General features: G+C 35.4%; 1 protein-coding gene and 1 pseudogene across 1 annotated transcript; one reads left to right on the forward strand and one right to left on the reverse strand.

The window, feature by feature from the left end:
* Positions 1–5,630: 5,630 nt before the first annotated feature.
* Positions 5,631–6,092, reverse strand: LOC132053881 (uncharacterized). The gene is made up of 2 exons (XM_059445974.1): positions 5,762–6,092; positions 5,631–5,668 (listed from the first exon to the last, which is right to left on the reverse strand). The coding sequence occupies exons 1-2, from the start codon at positions 6,090–6,092 to the stop codon at positions 5,631–5,633; spliced, it is 369 nt and encodes a 122-aa protein (XP_059301957.1).
* Positions 6,093–20,479: 14,387 nt separating this feature from the next.
* Positions 20,480–24,781, forward strand: LOC132054510 (transcription factor SRM1-like; annotated as a pseudogene).
* Positions 24,782–26,077: the final 1,296 nt, after the last annotated feature.

Below are 26,077 nucleotides of genomic sequence, written 5' to 3' on the forward strand. Positions count from 1 at the left end.
CTTGTGCCTTGTGGCATAAAGGTTTTTTCGCAAAAGTCCTAACATTATTGTATGGAAATGTATGTATTCTCCTGTGGTTGATGCAATGGGGTTTCTTATCAGTCTGTCAATACATGAAAATTTTGAATGCGTATAATTAATTGTTGTCACTATGGCTATAAAGACAACGAAAGAAAATCCGTAGGGATTTAAATTGTTCTGAAGCATACAAGGTTTACGAAAATAAAGCTTTAGCAAATCCTTATATAGTGTGATTCCATTGAGTACCCCGATGGTTGTAATGTCGCTAGATATAATAAATATAATTTAGACCTCATGAAAATGATGGGTATATTGGATCATGAACGATTATAGAGATTATTGATATAGATTTGTTTATCCTAATAAATATTGTCAAGGTTTTGTTGGTTGTGTAAAATGCAGGGCATTATTTTTATTGTTACATGAAGTTTGGTCTTCAAGCAAGTTACCGATTTGCATGTGAGGAGGATATTGTCACATTATGACGTTCTACATGACAATCAATTAGTGATACTTATTCAAGCCCTGCCAAGGTGATAGCTACTTACAAAGCAAGTTAGAAATGCGTGTCTGGCTGAGATCAATAATTCAACATATGTTGCAATAGTATGATGTTTATTTGGAAATGAAGATTTTAACAATATTGTACGAAGCTTGCATAGCTCAATTGAAAGAAGGATATAACAAAAGGAGACAGAATAAAACACATTTCGTCAATGTTCTTTTTCAAACATGATCTTCAACAGAAAGGTGAAATAGATGTTCAACAAATACGTTCGATTGATAATTTGACGGATGTGTTCATTAAAGCATTACCAACCTCGACATTTGAGAAGTCGGTATACAAGATTTGGATGTGTCATCTCCAAGAATTAAGTGATATTTTAATCAGGGGGAGTATAATACGCGTTGTACTCTTTTTCCCTTAGTTGAGGTTTTGTCCCACTGAATTTTCCTTGCAAGGTTTTTCACGAGGCAACATGCAATGCATATTACAAGATATGTGTACTCTTTTTCCTTCACTAGGATTTTTCCCACTGGGTTTTTCTTAGTAAGGTTTTAATGAGGCACATTATCTATATGGACATCCAAAGGGGAGTGTTATGAAATATTAGAATAATATGGTGGATGTCTAACTCCTAAAGAATTAACTCCCACTACTCTTCTCCATGATGTATAGTTAATCCTCCACTACTTCCTCACCATTATGTGGTTATTTCTCCCATACCTCCATGATCTCTCCCATAACTATCTCATGATATCAATTGGTTAATGTCATCTTTAAGACATCCTTTTTGTAACTCTACCTCTATGTAATAGTATAAATAGAGGTATGTGATGTGATATGAGTACACACTTGAACATACTTGGTTACTTGGATGAAATAAGAAATTCTCTCCTCTCTTTGTTACTTTATTGTTCTTGCTCATCTTTTGATATACTGTACTAAATTTTTTAGGTTGATTTTACAACAAATCATGCCTTTTTGGATGATTTGGGAGTTCATCTCATAACATGAAACCATGAGATGAAATGGCAAACGCTGATTTCATCTCATGACATGAAACCATGGTTTGAAATCGCATGTCCAAACGCCTACTAAGAAAATGTCCAGATTCTTTTTTTTTTCTCCCACCCGGTGTGCCTTACCCGCATTTGTGTCCGATTATATCCGGATTCGTGCCACGTAGGGCCTCATTCAAGGGATGCGCTCCCTATCAAGAATTGTTGAAGTTAAACCAAGATTAATAATCCAAAATTGTTTAGGATTTGATATTTGGTAGTTTATTTAATTCATATTTAGTTAGGATTTATTTATCCAGTTCATATTGGAATGTGTTTTCTAATCCTAGTCTATGTTGGTTTTTTAGTATTATAAATAGAGATGCTATGTCACATATTTAAGAGTTTTTGAGTTATCAAGTAAAGTCTTTTACCTTCTCTCTCTAGTTTGATAAAATTCTTCTATATAGCCATTGTTGATTCTTTCACTTGTGCTAATATTATTCCTTTGAGTATTTTTATTTCCATCAAAAAAAAATTCATACTCAAGACCTCTGATTAAGGGAGGAGCAGCTCCATCCATTGCACCACGTTGTTTGGTGGTTAAAAAAAATGTCCAGGTTCTTTCTTTGTTGTTGCTCCAAGTTTATACTGGAAAATTTTGTTGAATCTTGGGGAATACATCTTTACTGATGGAATATCCATAAGGACAGTGTTCTTTAACATGTCTCAAGCTATGACATTTCTGAAGTATTTTTCATAAAATTTCCAACTTGGGCGACCGGTTAAAACCAAATTCATATCCCACAGCCGCCTTTTTTAATGGCTATCCGCCTTCAATTCGAGTAAACTCAGCTCTTGGACTGGTTGAAAGAGAAAGGGGAAACTGTCTTGTTAACCTTCCAAGAGTTCTTCTGAGCCTTCTTGTTTTCCTTCTATGTTACTCTACTTTCCTTTTTGAGTTGGGATTGGGGAGCTAGTTTCATGGGTCGATACTCCTATTGTCGTTAAAATTGTTGGGTTCTATATTTTTATTTTTTGGCTTCAAACATCTGTCGCGTCATTAAATTATTAGATGTAATAAGTTTTCCAGCTAAGAATTTATATGGTATGATATAGTAATCAGAGGCGGACCCAGGATTTTGACGCAGAGGGGGGCACTAATGACCACTGCCTTAATATAAATATGTCACTTATTATGTAAAAGTTTGGCATACAACTCTTTGAAAACTTAATAACTATGCTAAGTTATTGGTAAAGTAGTAGTATAAAGTATAAACTTCAAAATTGGAAGAAACGAAAATAGGTTTAGAACGGAAACAAAACAAACTCAACAAAAAATAGAAATAAAGGTGTTGCAAGCGAGACTCGAACCTAGGTGTCATATAAGGATCTAAGGGGCACAACAACCAAATGCACCAAAGCAATGGATATCTCTCAGGGGTCCTTTTAAATACATATACATTCTTTAAGGTATATACACCATATATGTACAGGGTATTCCCGAGGTTAGGGGGGACACGTGACCCCCCTCCTAATAGGGTGGGTCCGCCCCTGATAGTAATATAAAGCGATCGACTTTTCTATTATAAAATAAAAATCAAACGTGACTTCGTTATACAATTTCCAATAATTGAGTGACTTTTAATATAAAGAAAAGTAAGTTTGTTACACCATTTCTGATAGTTGAGTGATCGTATACTAATCATCACCATTTCTATTTATACATGGTTAAAATTATTTTTTTATGTATATACAATAGATGTTGAATCTTTTTTGACTTCTTTGTATGTTTACTTTTTTATATTTTGAATCTCCTTAGTCAAAATCCTGGCTCCGCCACTAATCAACACTTCATTTTTATACCTTATTTTGGGACAATGAGAAGTGCACCAACATGCTTAATCACCAACATGCTTGTACATTCAAATTTAGTTATCTAAAGAAAAGAAAATTTCAAAAGTTTGATTCTTCACCATAGTTTTCCTTTATTAAATAAGTCATGTGGAAAGTTAATTAGTATTTTCAGTACCAGAGCAACAGTGTCAATTTTAAGCTGCGAGCTTCTTCGTTAGGGGAAAAAGACACTCACTCAGCTTTGCTTTCTTGTATTCCATGGAATTTCCAGCTTTTATCAGATAGATAGAGACTTCTTTAAAAAATGTATTGAGTCATTCTCAAGTCTCCAACAACCCACTTGACATTATCAGTTTCCTCTTAAAATTGTTCGCCCTTTCACATTCCAATCACCCACTAGGAGAGTGACTTCAAATCAACTGTGCTTAACCACAAGTAACATGTGAATGAATATCCTATATTCATTTAAGTACTTGTTTGGTGGACAAGTCCTCAGATTATACAGTCTTCTACAATGAACGGTGGACTTTTGTACACCCTTATGTGTGAGTAACCAGAGATAAATTTAGAATTTTAAGTCAAAAGAGGTACAAAAATTCTTATTTCATTTGAGTACCTGTTTTTTGGACTAGTCTATCGGTTATACGTAGTCTTGTAAACTGGGGATAGGTTCAATTGATGAGATGGATGTAAAAAATTCATTGGATCGACTGTTTTGATAACATCATTTATCTGTTCCACCTTTTTAAAATTTTTGCACATATACCACTTCAGACATGCTTTATATATGAGTGAAGTTCATGCATTTGTCTGAACTTCAACCATATATGACTAATGTTCAATCATTTTTGTTTGAGCTTAGCAATATGTGCATGAACTTCGGACAAAAATTGCGGGACAAAAATGATTGAACTTCAATCATATATTGTTGAAGTTAAACTTCGTCATGACTAACTTCAGACATACACTGTTTGAAATTATCCGAAATGGATACACGTGCAAGAGAATTTAGAAAACAACACAAATTAAATGACGGCCTCAAAATCGGGTATCCATACACAGATGCCAAAAGAATAGATATTTATTTTTGTTCATTGATGAGTCTCTTGTTTTATTAATTGAGGTAGTATTTCCAATTCTGATTGTTTACATGAAAAATCGTTACAGTTGAATTTGTAGACGTGGTCAATGACACGTGGATCAATGTAACCACAATAATAAGATAACAGGTAAGATTATTAGAATGAAAGCTAGTAATAGTTAAAGTAAAGTATAACTAGTTATGTAGCCTGGGCCTTGGAGAAGCTTTGACCAAGAGTCTCCGGGCGGTGAATCACTATAACCTCAACGAATTAAGCAAGAAAGAGCGAATGCTAAGAATAATATGAACACTTTGTATTGTTGCATAATGTTTCAGATGCCCTTACAATAGAATGAGTACCTCTATTTATACTAGAGCTATGGGGTACAGATTCCATGAATCGTGCCCTCTTAATTACCAATATTAATGTTGCAATAAAAGGCAATAAAGGGTAATAAAGCCTAATAAAGGCTAATAAAGGTTGGAGGAAACTTGAGGTCTTCTGTAACGGTCACATCTCCAATGACGTTTGACCAGTGAGTTGGCATGCTTTTCCAGGCCTCTTGTAGTTTCTGCCTCCGGAAGCGGGTTACCAAATTACTTATCCAGAGTTTCGTATGCTTTCGCGGAACCCCTCGTTTGCTGACTCGGACCTGACATGTCTCCATCGCTACGTGTCACCTTTTGATACGTCCACTTGGTGTCTACGGATTTCGCCCTATACACGGATTACTGATGGAATTCAAATGAATGTTTCAATTTTAAAACCACAACCAAAAAAAGAAAAAAAAACCTGCATGTGCAATCAGAAACAGTACTTTCATTTCGTTTTCCCACGAAATCTAAAAAGAATTCCCAAGAGAATCAACCCATACCAAAAGTATCATATCAGATCTAGCTAAAAGAAAACTAAAACCAGTATTCAATTAGTCCAACAATAACCAAACAAGATAAATTTAGATACTATACTATGTTTCACTTAAAAAAAAAGACTCTCTAACAGCATAGCTATCCTTCACAATTGAACAACAGTTCAAACTAATTATACCACCTTAAGCAGCAAAATTTATTCTCGTCTAATGCTACTAACTTCAGTAATCATCTATTAGTACTGATTTACTTAACAATATTCCTTTCAAATCACCAACTAATGCAAAAGTCATTCATTTCACTTGTACTTTTCCACTGAACTTCGAACTCCTAATCCTGCATTCGGTTTGAATTGTAACATCTTGATCACTGAACTGTACGTTCAACTACCAACTGAAAAACAGCTGTGAGATCGAATTCGAACCAAACCTTGCCTTCTCACAGGACTTGACCTCGGCGTATCCAAGCTCCTTAACATCAGCTGCTTCACCGCCGATATCAATTCCTCCGTTGGATGCTGTGGCGGCTTTAAAGCTCTGAACTCTTTGCAGAAATTCATGTGACGATTTATAGCCTCTTCACTACCAATCCGCCTCTCCGATCTCGTGATTTCATCCTTCACTGCCTCAGCACACAGTCCGCAAATCCAACGCCCTTCGTTCTTCTCGCGAACTCTCGCTATATACGCCACCGTGCATTCTTCCGTCAATCCGCAGCACTCGCATTTCACCATCTCCACTTCATTCATCGTCTCTGCCATTGCTCAAATTACTCGCCTGAAACTGAAGAAAAATATTTTATTCATAAATCTCTTAATTCTCTCTACAATCTCTACTATATGAGAATAGCTAGCAGTAACGTTATCCATAATAATATGAAACTTACTTTAACTTAAAACAGGAAAACCTTTCGAATATGAATTTACTTTAAATCCTAACAAGACATGAATTAAAATATCAAATCCTAATCAATTTTGATTTTTTCTACAACTCCTAATAAATTTTTTTCAACACATTCAAAACATATACATAAACACAATAACCGTTTCAAAATTTGAAATTCAAATGAACACAAAATCAGCATCCACACGCAGCTCCAGCATTAATGAAATAGGTGTAGCTAGTTACACCAACTTCCTGTAGTTAGTATTGAAGATATATATGCATATTATATAGTATACATTAATTTCAAATTGTAAATCGGCCTATAAATATAATTATGAACGACAGATATATACAGTAAAGTAGCTGCAAAATCTGGCGGGAATTTAATTTACCGTTACGGCGTAGATTTTTGCTGATGAAAAAAGATGAAGTCTCGGATACTCAAAATCTCGAACCTGATTTTTTGTTTTCAGGAAAATCAAATGATTCTCTCAATAAACAGGGAAAAAATGTTCTTGTAGAATTTATCTTTCTTTTTCCCACTGGTCTTCTTCTTCAACAATCTCACTACCAATGATCAACGGCTTGAATACCACGTACATTACATAGAGCCTTGTTTGGCTCCTGTTGATGAATTTATATAGTCTCTTCCCTGAATATGGAAACCAGCTGAAATTCACACCTAAAAGTTATGGTCAGGCAAATACGACTTTTGTATTTGTGAACAGAGGACAAGATTCAGGAAGTTTGATTTTCCATGTACTTGGAATATTAATTTATATGAGATAATAAGGTACGTAATGGAGAGAGAGATTGTGGTAATTTTTCACTTAAAAAGGACATAAGTTGTTATTTTAATGATTGGTGGGATTGTGTGATACAGTAAAAGTTGTTCACGTTGAGGTTTAGATGGCGGCCGAGTGGTAAATTGTCGTGTTTACACATTAAATTAATTACTTTGTAGCCGTTTAGATAGGAATCCATGACTTAAATGCTTAAGTAAGCGACAAAATAAAAGTTGAGCAAAAGTGCGAAAAAAAAAAAAAAAATGACATTAGTAGTATTCGCGCAATTTAGGTAAATGAAGGCCAAACTATGAAGTGCGATTGGGCGCTCACGCACGAAATTAAATGAATGTTGTCATGGGTCCCTCCATCTTCCCCACCACGTCTCCGTCCCCACCCGCCATTAACCCCACATTTTCGGTGGTCAACCCCCTTAAAAGCAATAATTTCGTGTTATTTTTCAATCCAAAACTCAATATTCTTGGTCATATTGAAGTGTAGGAACAAGTTTCTAAGGTTGGATTTCGAATGAATGGCAGATAACACATTTCAAAAACTCAAAAAAAAACTTCAATCTAGGTATTTCGCGAATTTTCTATTACATTGTTAAATATATTATTACCCTAAGCATGGTCATTGTATAAACGTGGTGGATTACTCGTTTTGCATTTTTTCTTTTTTTGCGTTTTTTGGGCGATCCCGTCTGTATTGGGGACCGCCTATTTTTTCATTTTTTTTTATTTATTTGTTTATCTATTGTTAATTAGTTAATTATTTATTGCTTGTTTATTTAGTATTTGTTAATTATTGGATTAGCGACTTAAGTATTTATTAATTGTTAGACTAGCTATTTCAATTGTTAGACCGTAGCTAATTATTTATTTTGTTTTTGTTAAGCCAATTGTTTATTTGTTAATAATTTCTTAATTGTTTCATTAGTTAATTAATTGTTTATTTGTTAAATAATACGATAATAATTTATTAATTTTTTGATTAGTTACTTAATTGTTTATTTATTAAATATATTGATAATAACTTGTTAATTATTTGATTTGTTAGTTATTTGTTTATTTATTAATTATTTATACTAATTGTATGCTAACTAATTGTTAATTATTTGACTTATCTTTATATTTTAGGAATGAAAACCCTTAGTTTAGGATTCATAACCCGTAGCTTAGGATTGAAAACCCTTAATATAATTTTCTATAAAAGATTACATAACTAATATTATTTGTTAATGATTTATTTAAAATATAAGTAAAGCGTACGGGTCACCACGATCTTTAATAAAATTTTCGATAAAAGATTACATAACTAATACTAATACTACTTGTTAATGATTTATTTAAAATGCGTAAAATAGATGGATCACCACCGCAGTTACGTCAAGGCCATACGACATCCGACCTTCTTCCGTATCTTCGGCGAGGGACCCGCACGGTCGCAAATTGACATATATGGACATCCGACACAACTGACCGTAGTCTCGGTGCTGGCTGCCACGACAGGTTGGGGGACTCGACGTGGCGAGATCTCTGGCCGCACCGAGTCGCCCCAACGTCTCGTGTCTTGGGATATACTACGTCGGCCGCGGTATCTACCGATGCATCGAAGTTCGGACGGTCATACGGTGCGATGGTCGCTAGTGGCGATCCGATGATTGAGAGGTGGCGACGTCGATCGACGCGAGAGTCTATACGCTCACATTCATCTATTCCCGAACACCTGCGCATCGGTGAGGCTACCATTATCCGATCTCGCCGGATGTGGAGGTCGTTGTACATGTACGAGGTTGATGGACGCCCGGGTGTATTGAGGAGCCTCTTTGTGTTGCCGCGCTTCTTCGGGATATATGATTAAGCTCGTAATTATACACAAAATATATTTTTTTTAAAACGACGATGGTCATTTTTTTTTTTTTTTAATCCGGCCCGGACTAGTCGAGCTTTTTGTTGTCCCGACCCCTCCCGCTCGATTATCACTCGACGCTCGGTCGGACACGCCGACGCGCGGAGACGATTGGAGGGATTACACGCCTCGGGCGAGATGTTGATCGATGTCATACCCTATTTTAACGTCTATACCTACTCATCATAATTAAAGGGGAGTCCCACCTAATTAATTACGCGAATTGACACTTCGGTTTTGTTCGTGAAACCAAAATATGAGCTTGAGAGTGAAGGATATCTTACCCATTATCGACGATCCAGGTGAATTAATTAGGCTACATGGTGTATCATTTTATAGCATTTAAGAAATAATTTGTGAGTGTTATAAAGTTATAGATAAATATACTGTAATGCTATTCCAAATAGGACTTGTAGAAAATATAATAGTTTGCATATAAATAATAGCTTTTAGGATTTAGCAAATTTGATGTTCTATATGAATAATGGCGTGTATAAAAAAATCTACTTATTTTATGAATATGATGAAAAGAGATGAGTTTTTCTTTATTAACTTTATTTAACCATAATCGCTAAAGCTTCGAGTTATATATTTAAGTGTGTGTAATTATACCTTTACAAAAAAATATATTTTTAAAAACGACGAGTTATGCCATAATTTTTTTAAAGATAATTGACTATATGAAGCTTTATATGGGTGTGACTACTAGGGTTCATCTAAGTTAAGGAAATAAGACAAAGTAAAGAGTTAATCGTGCAAGGCAAATTAGAAATACACAACAAGATGAGATAGCGAAAGAGAATGTCGGATCTAGCCCATTTTAGGCCCAACTGTTGCGGACTGTTTCCGCTCTTCTTGTCCGAGTTTAGTATATTGCTGTAGGTTCCATGTGGTAGCGTGTCGCTGAGTCTCAATGGACTCGCGGCGTGTTCATGCAAAGAAAGAAAAGTAGTAGGAGTTAGAGACAGCGTAGCGTAACAAAGCAGTAGAGTAACCACGGCCTTCTCCAAAACAAAGTTTCAGTCGGATCGGCAAACTGAACCGATCAGTATTTCAGCCGATAATACAATAACTCGACGAATGAAAACTGAAATTTATGTTTGACAGGAACCGTATTTTGGGATTCACAAAAAAACAGCTAAAATCACATAACTCGTGACTGCGATTTGGCTAAAATGTAATACTTCATGGATTACAAACAAAGTCAGCCATTAAACAAAGCCACGACTTCTTTTTAAACTATGAACACTAAACAGGTAGTAAAAACTGTTATGATGGACGCATGTTCTTCAACCGGCTTACCAATTCCAACTATGGCATAATAAACACAGCAAGCTATTAAACGAATATAAATACCAGGATTTAAACCTTTGTGGTGTGGTAAACTAAAAACAACTAGAGCGTAAGTTTTAATAGGCTTCTAAATATAACAAAACTTACTATCATTCATCACAGTCATACAGAGATGAACACATTTGTTTGATAACAACCACATCGTTTATGTTACAGCTAATTCAAAGATCGCAACAACTGTTCTGAATTTCTCTGATCGAGTTAGACTCAACACATGCATTTTATCTCAATTGTCTTAACATACACAAATAATTTTATCTCAAGTGATCTGCAAACAGGCACCAGACCAGTAGTTCATAACTGTAGCTTCAGAGAAACATCCCTTTTAAAACTACCAAAGAAAAACAGAGGCTAACTATTCGGAAGACGAGAACGGGTTCGAATGAAAACAGGAATGTAGAACTAAACACATATGCATTTGAAGGCTAAACTACATAATCTAATAGCCCATACTAAGTCGTTTTTTTGAACAGATAAAGAGCACCAAAATTGTGCGGTTCTTCACAATTCGCAGACGAAAACAAAGTAGAGTTACGACGCTTACAACATTGATTAAAGCGTTGACTCTAAATAACACAGAAACGCCGAATTAAGAAACTAATTGGAAATGCTAAACAGCAACAGAACATACACAGTTTCGAGTCTAACCATGATTTCTACACAATATTGTCAGGCTAAAGAAACTAAACAGTGAGGATATTACCTTTTGGGGTACAGTGAAGTGAGGCGACGAGGTCTCGGATCCACCCGAACAGATTCAAACCAGATCCAGAATCGAAAAGTTCTTGTGCGATATTTTAGAACAGTGAATAATAGTTAACTGGTGCGGTTTTAATATAAGCTAACCCTTTTTCGACATAATGCCTAAATACAAATGTTTGAGGATTTTCTGGCGGCTGAAAAAAAAGACCCCTCTTTACTGAAGACTTAGAGATGTATATATAGGTGTAAAACAACCTAGGGTTTTCGATTTGGGCGGGATTTTGAAAGTGAGATAGCCGTTTGAATATGGGGGTGTCACGGGTTGAGATTCAGACCTGTTCCCTGATTTTCTCTGCATAGAAATCAGATTTTACGAAAAGCTTTTGGCATCTTTCGTTGACTCTTTGAAGACATTACACAAAAACATCATGGCAAAGCTTGCCATTGTTAAGGGAAAACCGATCCTTGTTGAAAAAAGGAAAGAGGAGAAAGATGATAAGGTCAGGATATGTGTATGAGTAAATTTTATCCGAAAATAGGGATAGCAAAATCTGATAATAGTGAAAAGGGTGATTGGACCTTTGGAAAGGAGAAAGAGATGCGCGAGAGAGAGAGAGCAAGGGCCGCGGCTGGAGTCGAAAAGAATGAACCCTAATGGTTTCATTCTAATGAACCGGTCGGGTCAAGTTGTTATTGGGCTGGTCGGGTCAACGGCTTTGGGGAATTAATTGCCTGATTTATTTGAATGGATAGTGGGCTTGACACGTGGGCTATTAATTAGCTGAAATTGCGTCTTCCTCCTTAGTGTTTTAATTATTCCGGTGCCCCAAGCTTAATAACTAGGGTATTATGGAAGGTAAATAGTAATTAGAAATTAAAGGATTTAATAAAGTAAGGTTAATTGTAACGAGTACAAAAAATCCGAAAATAAAAGCGATGATGAAATATTAAAAGATTTGTGATAAAGTAACGTAATGTTGATAGAAAATAGTAAAAGGAAAGTAATGATATTAATAGCGGAATAGTAGCGAAAATAGAATATTTAGATTTAATTAATTTAAAAGCCCAAGGAAATAAATTGGAATAAAGGAGGGATAAAATTGGGTGTCGACTATAGACATACGGATTTTGACTTCTTATAACAAAGTAAAATAATTTATTAATTATTTGTTTACTTCATTTTAGAATAAATCCTCTAAATTATTTATATATTTTTCGAGTTCGTTATGTTGCCACGGCGGGAGCGACCCGTTCGCTTTCACCCCACCCATCCGCCGATACGGACGTGATCCACGGGGTGAGCCTACTGCCGGTTCGTGATCTGGTTAATGTATTCAATATAAATAATAAATCGGTACTAATTATTATATGCCTTTCATTTCCGGTTCGACGACTCCGTATTCGAGACACTGACTTCGTGTTTGATGTGCACCGGATGCGTATCCCAAGAAGAAACACGTTCTAGTTAGCGGATCACGGGCCGAGGGCCGCTCGATGGAGCTTCGTAGCGCCTTGTTAAGAGAAAAAAGGCGATAGACGATGACGGATATCCTAGTCGAGCAATACTACAACGAGTTTGGAATCTCGTTAATCGTATCCACAAACAATATCAAACGGTGTAGGCATGGGTACGATATCAACGATGAATCTTTGAGTGATTATTTGGGATCGCGGGAAGAATATCGTGATTTAGTATTCATTAATGTTCTTGAGATGTATGTTGAAAAGATACCTCGGGAACAAGTCCCTCGAAGTCCGACTATTCATGGTAACAACATGGGGACTTTAGTTCTTATGGAGACATTTGAGTGGTCGAAGTGCACTTGAAAATCTAAGCTAGCAATTTAATCAAGCTCATAAACGAAAATTGGTAAATATGATTTTTTTTTATATTATTATTATATGTAGTAGCATGTGTTTGTTGTATGAATTGGTAAATAACCGAGCTTTTCAAATCTTTATAGGAACTATTCTCAAAACTCAATAAATGGTACCAAATATGGATGTTGGTCAATCCTCTCGGTTCGGTGGAGTTGATCATTCTCCACACCACATGACGGTGCTTATGAACAACGGATAAGTTCATCACCTTGATATTAAATTATCTATATATATGTATGATGTTGGTATTTAAAATATGCTACTTTTAAGTATGAGGAGGATGAATGCACTTAATAATGAAGATTTTCCTAATTATTATGAGTCATCATCAAGTGATGACGATGAAATAGCTAATAATGCGGTAGAACGATGATGAAGACGATGATGATGTTGAGTTGGTATGACCAACAATATTCTCAAAGCCAAAACCAACAAGAACCAATACCACGTACCACCACCGATGGTGAAAACCCAACTTCGAAAGCCCAATTCGGTGGCATTCTAACAATATCCCTTATCTTGTGCTATGCGGGTCGTGATGATGCATTTGTCTTCACAAGAAGATTATGATATTCTCGCTTAAAAACCTGGATTGAACCTAAGGATCTCAACAAAGATCGATGCTACCTTGCAAAAGTGAATGTTGTTCGCATCCAAAAAAAGCTTTACAGAACGTACAACCGTCGTCAAAATTTATTGTTTTAAGGACATGAGAGAGTTTAAAGGTTGATCAATCAACCTCGAAAGATATGGAGGCTAGTTTATAGACGATGGTATCAAGGGCGTGAAATGGTTGCTTGGGAATTGTTAAGCTTTGATGGTATGTGGGCTATCACAAAATTCCGCGAAAGACACACACGTGATATGGAAGAAAATCGAGAGATCATTATAATTTAGATACAAACATGATTAACAAGTGTTACTTAAAGACATTGCCGAAACGCGAAGGTAACTTATCCTACCTAGTACATTATATGTCTTATATCAATTGAAAGATTATTACTAAATGTTGTTTGTTTAAACTTGTGCGGGTTCCCCATTAAAGATTGTATTCGAAACGTTAAGCCGTATATAGTAAAACTATAAGCAACGAAGGATTTCTCGGCGTAGCGTGAACGCTTTTGAGATAGTGTCTGAATTGGCATACTTCTTTTCGATCCTTTGCCAAGGTATGTGGTGTGCTCTACAACATTTAATCTCGGTACTGCTTGTTGAGTGGCGACTTATAGAGGTAAAATCTTCAACTTCGTATTGGACATTCAAACCATGCATTGATGGTTTTCGCTCCTTGCCGACCGGTCGATATCCATAGATGATGTACGTACGTATATAGTGCTCGACATCAAGCTCTAATTGCAATAGGAATGGATGCCAATGGGTCAATATTTCCTCTTGCTTTCGCAATTCCGCTAACGAGAGCAACGACACATGGGGGATCTTTTTGACCCATTTGAAAACTCATGTTATTAAGGATCATCTTGCATACGCGTGTCAGTTCGTCGTATAAAGGCATATTGCACAATATGGATAATTTACGGGGTGGCACCTCCTTTGTTTACCATCGCTATTGTTTAAGGCACTTGAAGGCGAATTTGCAATCAACGTTTCACAACGGCACTCTAAACAAATTGATGTGGGGGCGGTGCGATGGATCAACAATGAAAATGGGGCGCAAAAATGGATCTAATCGGAGCGGTGAGTGAATCCGCATACGTTTGGTTGATGAAGCTCGATGTTGAAAAATGGACGCTTCATCTTTGATGGAGGAAAAAAATGGGCATGCTCACAACAAGCAGCCTTTCAATGGCTTGCTAACGAAATACGCCGAGACTACTCGTCACCGCAATGGTGAGAATGACTTTCAAGCGGTGGTGGAGCGATTGTTGTTAGGACAAGAAGCGTAGGACGATATTAGCCGACGGCGGAACATGGATGCCAAAGCCCTTCAAAACTATGGAGCATTATAGACAAAAATGTGAGCGCGGCACCAAAATGGACCGAGTATGACCCAATTCAACATGTATGAAGTTAGGACGGGTTATTATAACGGTAAGGGTGGAAAGCATGCATACCGTTTATGAGGCAACAAGAACATGCACTTGTGGTAAGTGGCAAACGTACCACGCCGTGTTCTCGTGCGCTCAAGTGCGCCGAGAGAATGAGAAAAACGGTAACAAATTACGCGGGCGGGGGAATACAAGGTCCAAAGTTACCTTAGAGCATATTCCGCCCAATTCCACCCACTGTAACGATGCTTATTGGCCAAACGAGCCGTTTTCGATGGTTGCTAACAAGGATTACATTAGAAAATTGGGCATTAACTCACGGGAGTCGTAGACCCAATCAAATGGATGTTAGTGAAAGAACTTGCTTCTCGCATGAAGGCTCTATATGCAAGCAATATGGCCATGACAAGCATTCGTGTGGGCAACAAGGCCGTGGTAGTACAAAGCACATCTCGAAGTAATAGAGCCTCTAGAACTTGAGATTGTATTGTTATTGTAATTTATTATTGTATTGCTTTGAATTAGTATTGTAATTAAATGAAATGAATTATTTTTTAATTAGTATAAACCTCTCGTATTGGATGAATTATTATTAAAACACTTAAATCAAAACCCTATAAATATTACAAGTTCCAAAACTTGCTTCGGCACTTTAGAACCGCTAAAACAACGATCCAAACGTTTAGGTGGACTTGATGTAATGGTAAGCATTATTGTACGCAAAAAAAAGATATTAAGTTTTATATAAAATATTAATATTTTGAAATTTTGAAATATGACTAATATTTGCCCAAAGTATGGAAAAAAAACGTGATTGAAAAGGCAACGCAAAAAAAAAAAAAAAAACCCGGTGATTACCATTCACGCACGAAATTCGGCGTGAAAGGCTCAACCGTATTTTTGCGATTTGGTCCTTTCACGCACGAATTTCGTGCGTGAATACTACTAATGTCATTTTTTTTTTTGCACTGGGGCCGGTTCAACTTTTTATTTTTTGTACTACTTAAAAAGTCATGATTCGTCAATTGAAAGATCTTCCCATATAACTGGTTTGATAGTTACTCGAAGTCTATACTAGTTCTATCTCAAATCAATAGGCACTCCAGTTTTCTTCAAATATATCTTTAATGGAAGAGAATTTCATGACCGATTCTATATATCTGTTACGTTTGTGGGATTGATGTAAAGACCGATTCTGGGATTGATCGCAATGGTCCGTTTTATATACGGATAAGTGGTCCGACAACTACTAGGGTTTACGATCTTTCATGCGCCCGTATATACGTTTTCGCTTTTCTTCATAAAATTGTATCTTGGTAAAATATGACAATCGTGGATTTCTTCCCTTTGAGGATTTCCACGTTAAAATTGTTTGTTCTTCTTTTTCGTTATAATTGCTATAATTGTAGTTTTCTCACAACAATATCCACATGTGGTACCTTCTTCCATTCACATCTGGCTTTTCATATTTATTATTGGAATCATGATTCAAGCCTAGGATAAGTTTGTATAACCTTTTTAGGACTAATTGAGAGGGGTTGAGACCCAGAGGCTCGGGGTAATTTTGGACATGTTGGTACCTTGAAAAGGTGACAACCTAATACGTACTTGATTTTTAGTACTTGCGTTCTAAATGGAGTTTTGAGCATATGTATAAATTCATATTGAATATGACTTGCTGGGATGATTTGGGTGCAACAGTGATCACATTTAATAATCGCTTGGCCTAACTCAATTCCAAAATTAAGACATTAGGTAAGATTGTCGAAAATTAAAACCAAGTAACCCTCCCTGAGTCGATGTGCGACCCAACAAAAAGGCATGAGACGAATGAAAATCAGAAAAATTGAATTTTTGCATGATTTCACCTAAAACACACAGTTCATGAAGTCTAACAAATTTTGTTTTCTTTTTTCCCTTTCACCATTCCTATTTTTCTGAATAAAATTCATGCAACTGCTGCAGAATGACGGGTACTTTTTGTTGGGGTTTTATGAATGGGTGTGAATGGGAAATGAACCATTGCATCTTTTCATGGAAAAGGTTTCACACCTCTTCACTTCTTTATTTTGTAGGCTATAAATATTGGTCTTTCCTTAATAAAAATTTTGCAATCTCTCTTCTTTCATACTACGTTCTGCATAAAATAGTAAAGTTCTAAGTGTGATTCGCCCGATTTTTTGTGTTCACTGCACACCGGCGTTTATGTAATCCGGCGTACACCGGTGATTCTGTAATCCGTCTCTATCCCGAGAGGAAATAATCCGTAACTCGGTATTTGGGATTAAATTCATACACCGTGAATTCAATTCGGGCTCGCATTTGTTTATTGTTATTTCGCTTCTTCTCCATTTCGATTTTACTTGGTTTGTTTCCGTAATATATTTTCGAATACAGAAGACAACACTTTTCTCGTTACTCCTCCTTCCATACCTAAATGCTTGTCGCCTTATATAACCAAGATATAATTAATTTAAGTTTTACCCATAACATTAATTGTTTTTGAAAGTAAACAAAAGTATGGATAAACACATAAATAGAGTCTACATTTATTGAAAAGAGTAAAAAGTAAATTAGTAAAAACACTTCTTATTTATGATTAATTAAGAACATTTAAAAGAAAAAATTGACAAGATTACGACGTAGAGGAGAAGCATACGTTACGCAACGCCCGTCTTTTTGCCATCTCTAATTGCCACCCACTGGGATTTTTGTTCTTGTAAATATATTCCACTAGTTAAAATTGAAGGATTTAACTTATATGCTCTTCCGCTCTTTTTTTAACAAGTTGTAAAATGTTATTCTCTTTGTTTTTAAGTTTTGAAATCATATTTACAATCTTTTTTTTTGGGTTAAGTTGGATCACCTGTCACGTCCCAAGTCGATTTGTTATATTGACAAATAACATAAAACTAATCAATTTACTATTTAATTCTCACGACATATAATATACGTCTAGTGAGCGGCATAGACAATGAAAATTTATATAGCCAGTCGTAAGAAACTATGAGTGGGCTATAGGTCAAATTCCAAAATGCAAGAACTAACAGATGGGGCTCATATAACCCCCCCCCCCCCCCCCGGTTCTCCTCAGCGAAAAATTATTACGCTTACATTAGAAATTATTGGGACAACAGCTTTCAGTTTTGATAGTTGTTCTTTGTCCTTAACTAATGTATCATCCCATTAGTTGTCACCATTGCAAGTTGGTGTTCAATTGGGATAGGTCCACCATTGTGAAATCATTTTCTCAAAATCCCACTCCAATCTGTACATAGCTGTAGTTGTTGACTGTTGATTACAACAACATAATTTAAATTCTTATTTTTCATATAATATCTCATTTTAGTTAGCCTATACTTAAATAAACAATGACTTATAGCATGGTGGCGAAAGCTTCTGAAAGGCTAAAAAGTGCTTATTTTTATTAATAAAATATACTCCATAGTTTAAGGAATTTGAAATGTTTGGCCAAGTATGTACGAAAAAAATAAGTTGCTTTTTGAAATAGCTTGAAAAAAGCTATTTTTCAAAAGTTAAAAAAACAACTTTTCCCTATAATCAATTTTAGAACCTAAGTCAAGCATAAATGTTTAATACCGACAAACTCATTTTTTCAAATTAATTACCAAACACAATTTCTACTCTCAAAAAATACTTTTTTTAAAAACATTTCCGACAAAAATCACAAATTTTGATAGTTTAGCTAAACGACTATTTGCACTTAAGAACAAGATTCTGGCTAATAACAATATAGTCCCATTTATTAGTGAAAACTTGTGCTTTCAATGATTAAATTGATGGTGATAGAGTTGTTTCCATCACTCTCATTACCAGCGGAGGAGAATTCAAGAAAGATCTTGGATTTGCTTTCCTTTCAGTTAGTTGATAATTGGTACAATCAGAAAGTACTTCAATATTTTCTTTTAAAAAAAAAAGTTACTTCAAGAGCTCTTTGATTGGACAAATTGTCAAAATGTTGTTTGTAATTACAGTGTACATATCATCAATTTAATACGACACCAACGATAACTGTACCTTAATCCCAAACAAGTTCAAACTCGCGTCATCATCAATAAGAAATGAAATTTGTTTACATAAGGGTGTTATACCAAACCATCATAATATCCTCCTCTGCTTCTTTCAAGTGTAAATTTTTTTTTATTTTGTTTTTAATACTGAACATTAGGAGATACTATTGGAACTTGTTCAATTTGTTACTTTCTCCGTCCCAAATTATATGTGGCTTTTTTGTGTTACACGCTTGTTAAGAAATAGCATTAATTAAGAGAGCTATTTAACTATTTTACTCTTATTTATGTCTAAGTAATAATTTCTCTCCATTAACGTTTAATCTATTTACGCACATTCCATCACGATAAAATTCTCCTAAGGTAAAATGAGAAAGAAATAAGTAATTGCATCTCTACCTTCTAAAACGATAAATAACAGACAACTACTTTTGAATCACTTACGTATAATTTTATACGGGAGGAAATAAAACTTTACTGAATGATGTTACTGGCTGTTGGCTGTAAAAAAAAAAAAAAAAAAGAGTTAGCTCTACTTCAGTAAGAGGAAAAAGAGAATATACTTCTCTTGTGGGCCTGTACTGGCAAAACAGTTGTAATCAACATGTGTATCAATAAGGCCAATGTGAATACTATTTTGGGACTTTCTTCTTGGTTGGATTCCCTGAAGTCCCTTTCACTTCTCTTTAATCCATAGCCTTAATTAACATTGAATTGGATTCACCAATACAACTTAAGGCTGTCTATTTCTTTTATAGTACTCCTCCGTCCATTTTTATCGCGTATTGATTCGCATCTATTAAGGAACTCAAAACGAACGATATAATTTTACTATATTACTCCTAATTATTGCTAACATAATGATTGAAACCAATAAGACATACCTTAAACGTTGCGCAACCACTAAGAATTTCTTGAATTTGCCAACCCAATACTTTATAATAAGGATAAATAAAATTAATAATAAATTATCTCTCGATTTTCTAAACCTACAAGTAGTGCGAAGCAACTATATTTAAGATACAAACATAATAAATGGAATATAAAAAAAAAAAAAATTGCCATTTACGGGTAAAAAAGTAGTCGCAGGGGTTCTCACTAGAAAATATCACTGTATATATAAAAGTTAAAATTATTTTGTGTAGATAGAAGATGTTGAATTTTTTTGGCTTCTTCTTGTGATTTTTTTTTTTTTTTATTCTCCTTAATGAAAATCCTGACTCCGCTACTGTTCATGAGTTTCAGATATTTTTCAAGGTCTTAACAAAAGTTTGTATCTTTTTTTTTTTTTTTTAATCAATAGGGCCACCATTCCAAAAATGTCAAAATTTTGAATCCATCAGCATCTCTTTCCTTTCTGGTGCCCACTGATATTTGATACTCATCAGTCTACTTGCCTATTTTTGGAATCCTTTTGTTTCTGTTCTCACTGACCTCATTGGTCTGTTACATTGTTTCTAAAAGTTCAGTACCCCAATCAATAATTCTTGCATATACTCTCTCATTTTTATTTTGTATAATGTTAGCCTGAGACAAGTTTAAATTTGAAATTTGTCCAGATTCATTATAAATTTAATTCCCAACCAACAGACCGAGACGCAAATGTTATTGTTGTGTGTATATATGTGTCCATGAATACCAAATTTTCAAGATTTTCTGTGGGACTACTTAGACTTGATTGATAAAATGTTTCACTAAAAGCTTGAATCTTGATAGTGAATTTAAGAAGGCTAGATGACAGTACCTAAATCAAGAAGCTCAGTATGGAGCAAAGAGCAGGATATAGCATTTGAGAATGCCTTGGCAACTTATCCTGAGGATATTGCACATAGGTGGGAGAAAATTGCAGCTGATGTTCCAGGGAAAACCTTAGAAGAGGTTAAGAATCATTATGAGCTCTTACTCGATGATGTGAGCCGGATCGAGTCTGGTTGTGTGCCTTTGCCTTGCTACAGCTCTTTTTCTGACAGGTCGTCAAGCCATGGCGGTGATGAAAGAACAGGCAAGAAGAGCGGTATTTCAGGCAGGTCAAATGGTGAGTTGCATGATGGAAATAAAACTACAAGGTTGGAGCAGGACCGTCGCAAAGGGATTGCTTGGACGGAGGATGAGCACAGGTCAGTAACCGTCCAGTCACTTCAGTACAATATTAAGCTAGATGTATTTTTGTTGTATATTTGTAAGAAATTCGTACATGAATTGTAACTTAAATGAAGAAGGGGGGATCACGTAGCTGACCCCAATTTGTTTGGAACTGGTGCATAGTTTACAGTTGTTATTGCATTTGTAAGAAATTCATGAGTACATATCTCTGTGTTTGAGGCTACTGCTAATCGGTTATTTTAATCCAGTGTCATGTTTGCGTCACCTTTTGGTTTGTGTATATTATCAACCATGCACTTCTGTGATTAGTAGGTTCAAGATTAGTTGATAATATAAGCAGTCTTTGGAGGCTGTGTCACACCCCTAATGAGGAGTATGACGGGCTCCAACCCGTAGGTCGAAAACCACTCGACTTATCAGACGCTTAAACATCACATACCATAACTCGTGGAACACTCGCACGCGTAAGTGCCCAACATAAAATATCCGATAATTCAACACATATGTATATATACGGACCGACAAGGTCGCCAACATAAAGTATATCATAAAAGCCTACAAGGCTTTAAAAATTCCAAACCCAAAACAAGGCCGACAAGGTCATACATAATATTTACATATCCCGCTAATATGTCTATGAGCCTCTAAGAGTGTACATATATGAACATATACTACACTAGCGTAAAATACCAAAAGACGACAAGTCCCAGAAGTGGCACTCGCTAACACCGCTAAAGTTAGAAAGTCCTATCATGGCCGCTCCTCAATAACCCCCGTCGGTACCGAACACGAAACGCAATGGCGTCCCCGTGCGACCCGGGACGTCGACGATAAAAGTCGAGTATGTGAGGCTCGAATCAATAACATAAGTAAAACGAGATACAAAGACAATAAAAGTAACACCTTATTTGAGACGCAAGATACAATGCATGAGTTTAAAATCATATGCAAGCATATACATATATATAAATAGTATCATCATCATAACGTACCCGCCTTTCGGGACTCGATACGTATAACGTGCCCCGCCCTTTCGGACCTCCGGTGTGTAATAACCCGGCCCGGTCGATCGCACAATAAAAGTCTGTAGTACCCGGTCGACTATAAATACGGGGCTCGGTGTAGTAAAATAGTGCATACATACATATATACCATGCATAATGAGCCAGTGAAGTAAAAACGACCTTTCGGAGTGACATAAGGTCATAACCTCCGAATGATATGGAGCTCGTATCGAATCCAAGGAATTAGCTTAATGGGGATAAACATGATAATATGGTAAGAATCGATCAAATAAGTAAGGCATTAAAATTTGAAATACATAGCATACGAATGGAGTGAAGTTGTTATGGAACGCTTATGTTCATGTTCTAGTTGGGTTCGTGCCAAAGAAAGAAGGAAACGAACACTTTACATACCTTATCCGTCAAGCCACCACTTAAAGAATTCCTTACACCGACGTTTGCCCTTCACCCGAACCTATATATCGAGAAATACATCTTTAATCATACTTTCATCATATTTCCATCAACTTATGTAAGCACTAATTATCGAAGACTAATTTGGGTTACTTAAAATTGTAAAAGATCTCCCCTATATCATATACTTCCTCCAAATACCAAAACAACTCCCAAACAATACCAACAACATCAACAACATCCTCAATATTCTACAAGATAAATATGTATATTCTCATCCAAAACTCTCTCTTCAAACCTCAATCCATAAACCAACAACATCAACACAACATACTATAACTTTTATTCTTGTAAATATTCCTAAATCAACGTTGATAAAGAGAGAGATTCAATGATTCATACCTTATCTTTACTAAAGTAGCAAGATCTTCAATATTTACTTTGTTTCCAAGCCAACTCCAACACGGAATGAAATTATAAACGAGACTACACGTTGTGCGGACCTCGATTAATACGTAACTTGAAATTGACTTAAAATCCTCACCTTTTATGTGATATAAGAGAGGTTTGCTTGCTGAATTTTTTGAAAATTTTTTAGAAGTTTTTTGATGGAAGAAAATGGGGTTTTTAACCTTTTTATAGTGTCTCAAAGTCGAGCGAGATCAGAAAAGATCAGTGCTACGTCTTGTTTCGCTTCCGTCGGCCTAAATTTTAAAGTCCATAATTCTCTACTCCGACGTCCTATCGATGAGCGGGTTGTTGCGTTGAAAGTTAGACTAACGAACTTCATTTCAGTGCTTTTTTTACCTTAAAACTCCTCATATATAAAAGATATTCTTCCTCCAAGTTGGGCCAAAATTGCCCCTCATATTTTCTTCAAAATTCCAATAAATTTAATTTCCTTGATTCACTTGCCCTTCAATCCTTCCATAACTAACCCTCATACACATAAGATAAGCACATCTATTCTCGTGTATTCTTGGAGGTAACTCCAATGTCCATACTTAAAACCGCCAACACCTACGAACTTCCGCGTACCAAACTACGGGGTGTAACAGGCTGATGAGTTTATGACACAGCTAGTTGATGATTACTTACTTCGCGGATATGTTTCTTTCGGTGTTGCTATTTTAGTAGTCTACATATAATACATTTTTTTCCGGTGGAGTAGAATATGGAAACATAACAGCTGTTGTTGTGAGGGTGTACTTCGTAAAGTCTTAGGACTAAGCCGTCTAGACATTTGAAAAAACTGTATTATCGTCCTGTCACATTCAGAAAATACTCTTCTGATAAGAGAACTGGTCGATAGAGAAACGTTCTAAGTGGATCAGGGGATTTCGCGAGTCTGGAATGTTAAGATATAGACTTCTGTTTATGCATTAGACAGAAATTACAGATTGATGTTTCTTTTCTTAATCCCAAGAGTTTCTTTCTCTAATTCAAGCTTCCTGCGAGTGTATGACATTGGTTTTTAAAACAGATAAATACGATTTAATAAGTATATAACTAGTTAACAATAAGAGGTATATTTTAAGCAGCTTAGTGTGGCAGGCATAGCATAGCAGAAAAGTATGCCTACTCAACTGGAAACTCTTGTTGTTTATTGAATATAAGCAGCATTTATTAGTTATTACTCTGAAGTTTGAGCTCACACTATGTCAAATTGTTGTTGGCAGACACGAGAATATTGTTATTTCAGTGGCGGTGTATTGTAGGTTTCCTTTGGAACAATTTCAACTTATTAAGCCACTCTTTGTCCAACATCATAATCAGATGACGGTTGACTTGAATTCATCTTTTCATCCTAAAATAAGTGTTATACTCCTTGAAATTCCTGAAACTGGATCTCGTTTTTGTAGCAATTATACTTCTCACTTTCTTGGCTTTAAGAACCAAGGTTGCAGAGAAATAATTGATGATGCATATTCTTACCGACATATTCTGCATTCTAGACACAGTTTAACATCCTTTCGATTTTGTATCGACACAGACTTTTTCTTCATTTGCTTTATCTCTGTTGGTATGCAGATTGTTCCTTCTTGGTCTGAAAGTACGAAAAAGGTGATTGGCGAAGCATTTCTCGGAACTTTGTCATGACAAGAACTCCCACCCAAGTGGCCAGTCATGCCCAAAAATACTTCATACGTTTAAACTCGATGAACAAGGATAGAAGACGAACAAGTATACATGACATTACAAGTGTTAATGATGGAGATGTTTCAGTATCTCAAGGTCCAATCACTGGTCAAACAATTGGTGCTGGAGCAGGAGTTTCTTTTGGCAAATCAAACAAACAATCTTCAATCGCACCAATTGCTCCCTTTGGAGTTGGCATATATGGAACAGGCACTATCGGACAACCTGTAACTTAGATCACTTGTTAATGCGGTTGAATGAAGGCGGATTGGGATTTGGACGTCATGGGTTCGAGTTCGGGATTCTACCACAACCCATCTTGATTTACCTGGTTTAAATCTTGTTACTTGTACTATCTTGTTCAACTTTTGTTTACCACATATACATAATTTGAGCCAAGTTACAGGTTCGATTCCACCAACATACATGTCATTCGGTGTCCAACCTCCAATTCCAGGAGCAGTGGTTTGCTTGTGCTCATATAAACACGAGTCCAATTATGCATGCGATGAAACAAAACATCTCCGTATGGGTGACATGTTTAGAAATGGAAGTGCACAAAAGATAAAGTTTAGAGGCTTATGCTTATTCAGGCTATTCCAGTTGTGCATCAATAGTTTTTTATTTTTTTTAAATGTCACAAAAGCGCTCGTTTGTAGCTTTCATTTTGCATTTATTTATAAAGTTATAAGAAATTATTAGGAGAGACTTATCTGTACAAGAAAACGGTTTGTAATGTAGCAGCACTAAGATTATCCTATAATGAATATTGCTGCTTAATTTCTTGCATATTTATATCAACATCATGCAAACAAATTGATATATAACAAGAAATAAGAGTCAAAAACACACCCCAACTATCACTTTTTTTTTTTAGTTTCATACCTAAATTATCAGAAGGTTGAGAAAACTACCTAAACTATCACTATTTAGTTTGCAAAACACACCTCAAATTATTCTTGAATGGCATGTGATCTACTCTCTCTATTTTATATAAAAATGTTGTCAAGTGTTGTCCACGCGAATAAATAATGTCACAATGGCATCTACATGGAAATTAAAAAAAAACTATTTATTTTAAAAAAACAAACTGAAAAATAATAATTTTTGTAAAAAAATATCAAAAATTATAGAAAATAAAATTAATAGTTTAAAAAATGCAAAAGTTATTTTTCTTAAAAAAATAGAAAACTGATTATTTAGTTTTCACATTTTAAAAAAAAAATCAACTTTTTCAATTTTTTAAATCATTTTTTTCTGATTTTATAAATTTTTTAATATTTTTTTACAAAAATTATTACTTTTTTTCATATTTTTTTTAAAAATCCAGATTTTTTTTTTAAATGCTGATTTTTTTAAAAAAAATAATGCAGTTTTTTTTTTTTTTTAAAATACAGTTTTTTTATTGAAAAAATATTATTTTTTAATTTCCATGTAGGTGTTGTACCCTATTTTAACCGATTAAAATATTTACAAATCCCATAATTCCGCTTTTAAAAATGGGTTCCCTAATTATTTCGGTTGGGGAAAAA

Source organism: Lycium ferocissimum, chromosome 4 (assembly GCF_029784015.1).
Source record: "Lycium ferocissimum isolate CSIRO_LF1 chromosome 4, AGI_CSIRO_Lferr_CH_V1, whole genome shotgun sequence".
NCBI classification, from domain to species: domain Eukaryota; kingdom Viridiplantae; phylum Streptophyta; class Magnoliopsida; order Solanales; family Solanaceae; genus Lycium; species Lycium ferocissimum.

Coding starts and splice junctions, on each gene's coding strand:
- LOC132053881 (XM_059445974.1), bottom strand. CDS start 6,092: ATGGCAGAGACGATGAATGAAGTGGAGATGGTGAAATGCGAGTGCTGC. Junction 5,669..5,761: donor AAGTCCTGTGAGAAGGCAAG/GTTTGGTTCGAA, acceptor AACCGAATGCAG/GATTAGGAGTTCGAAGTTCA.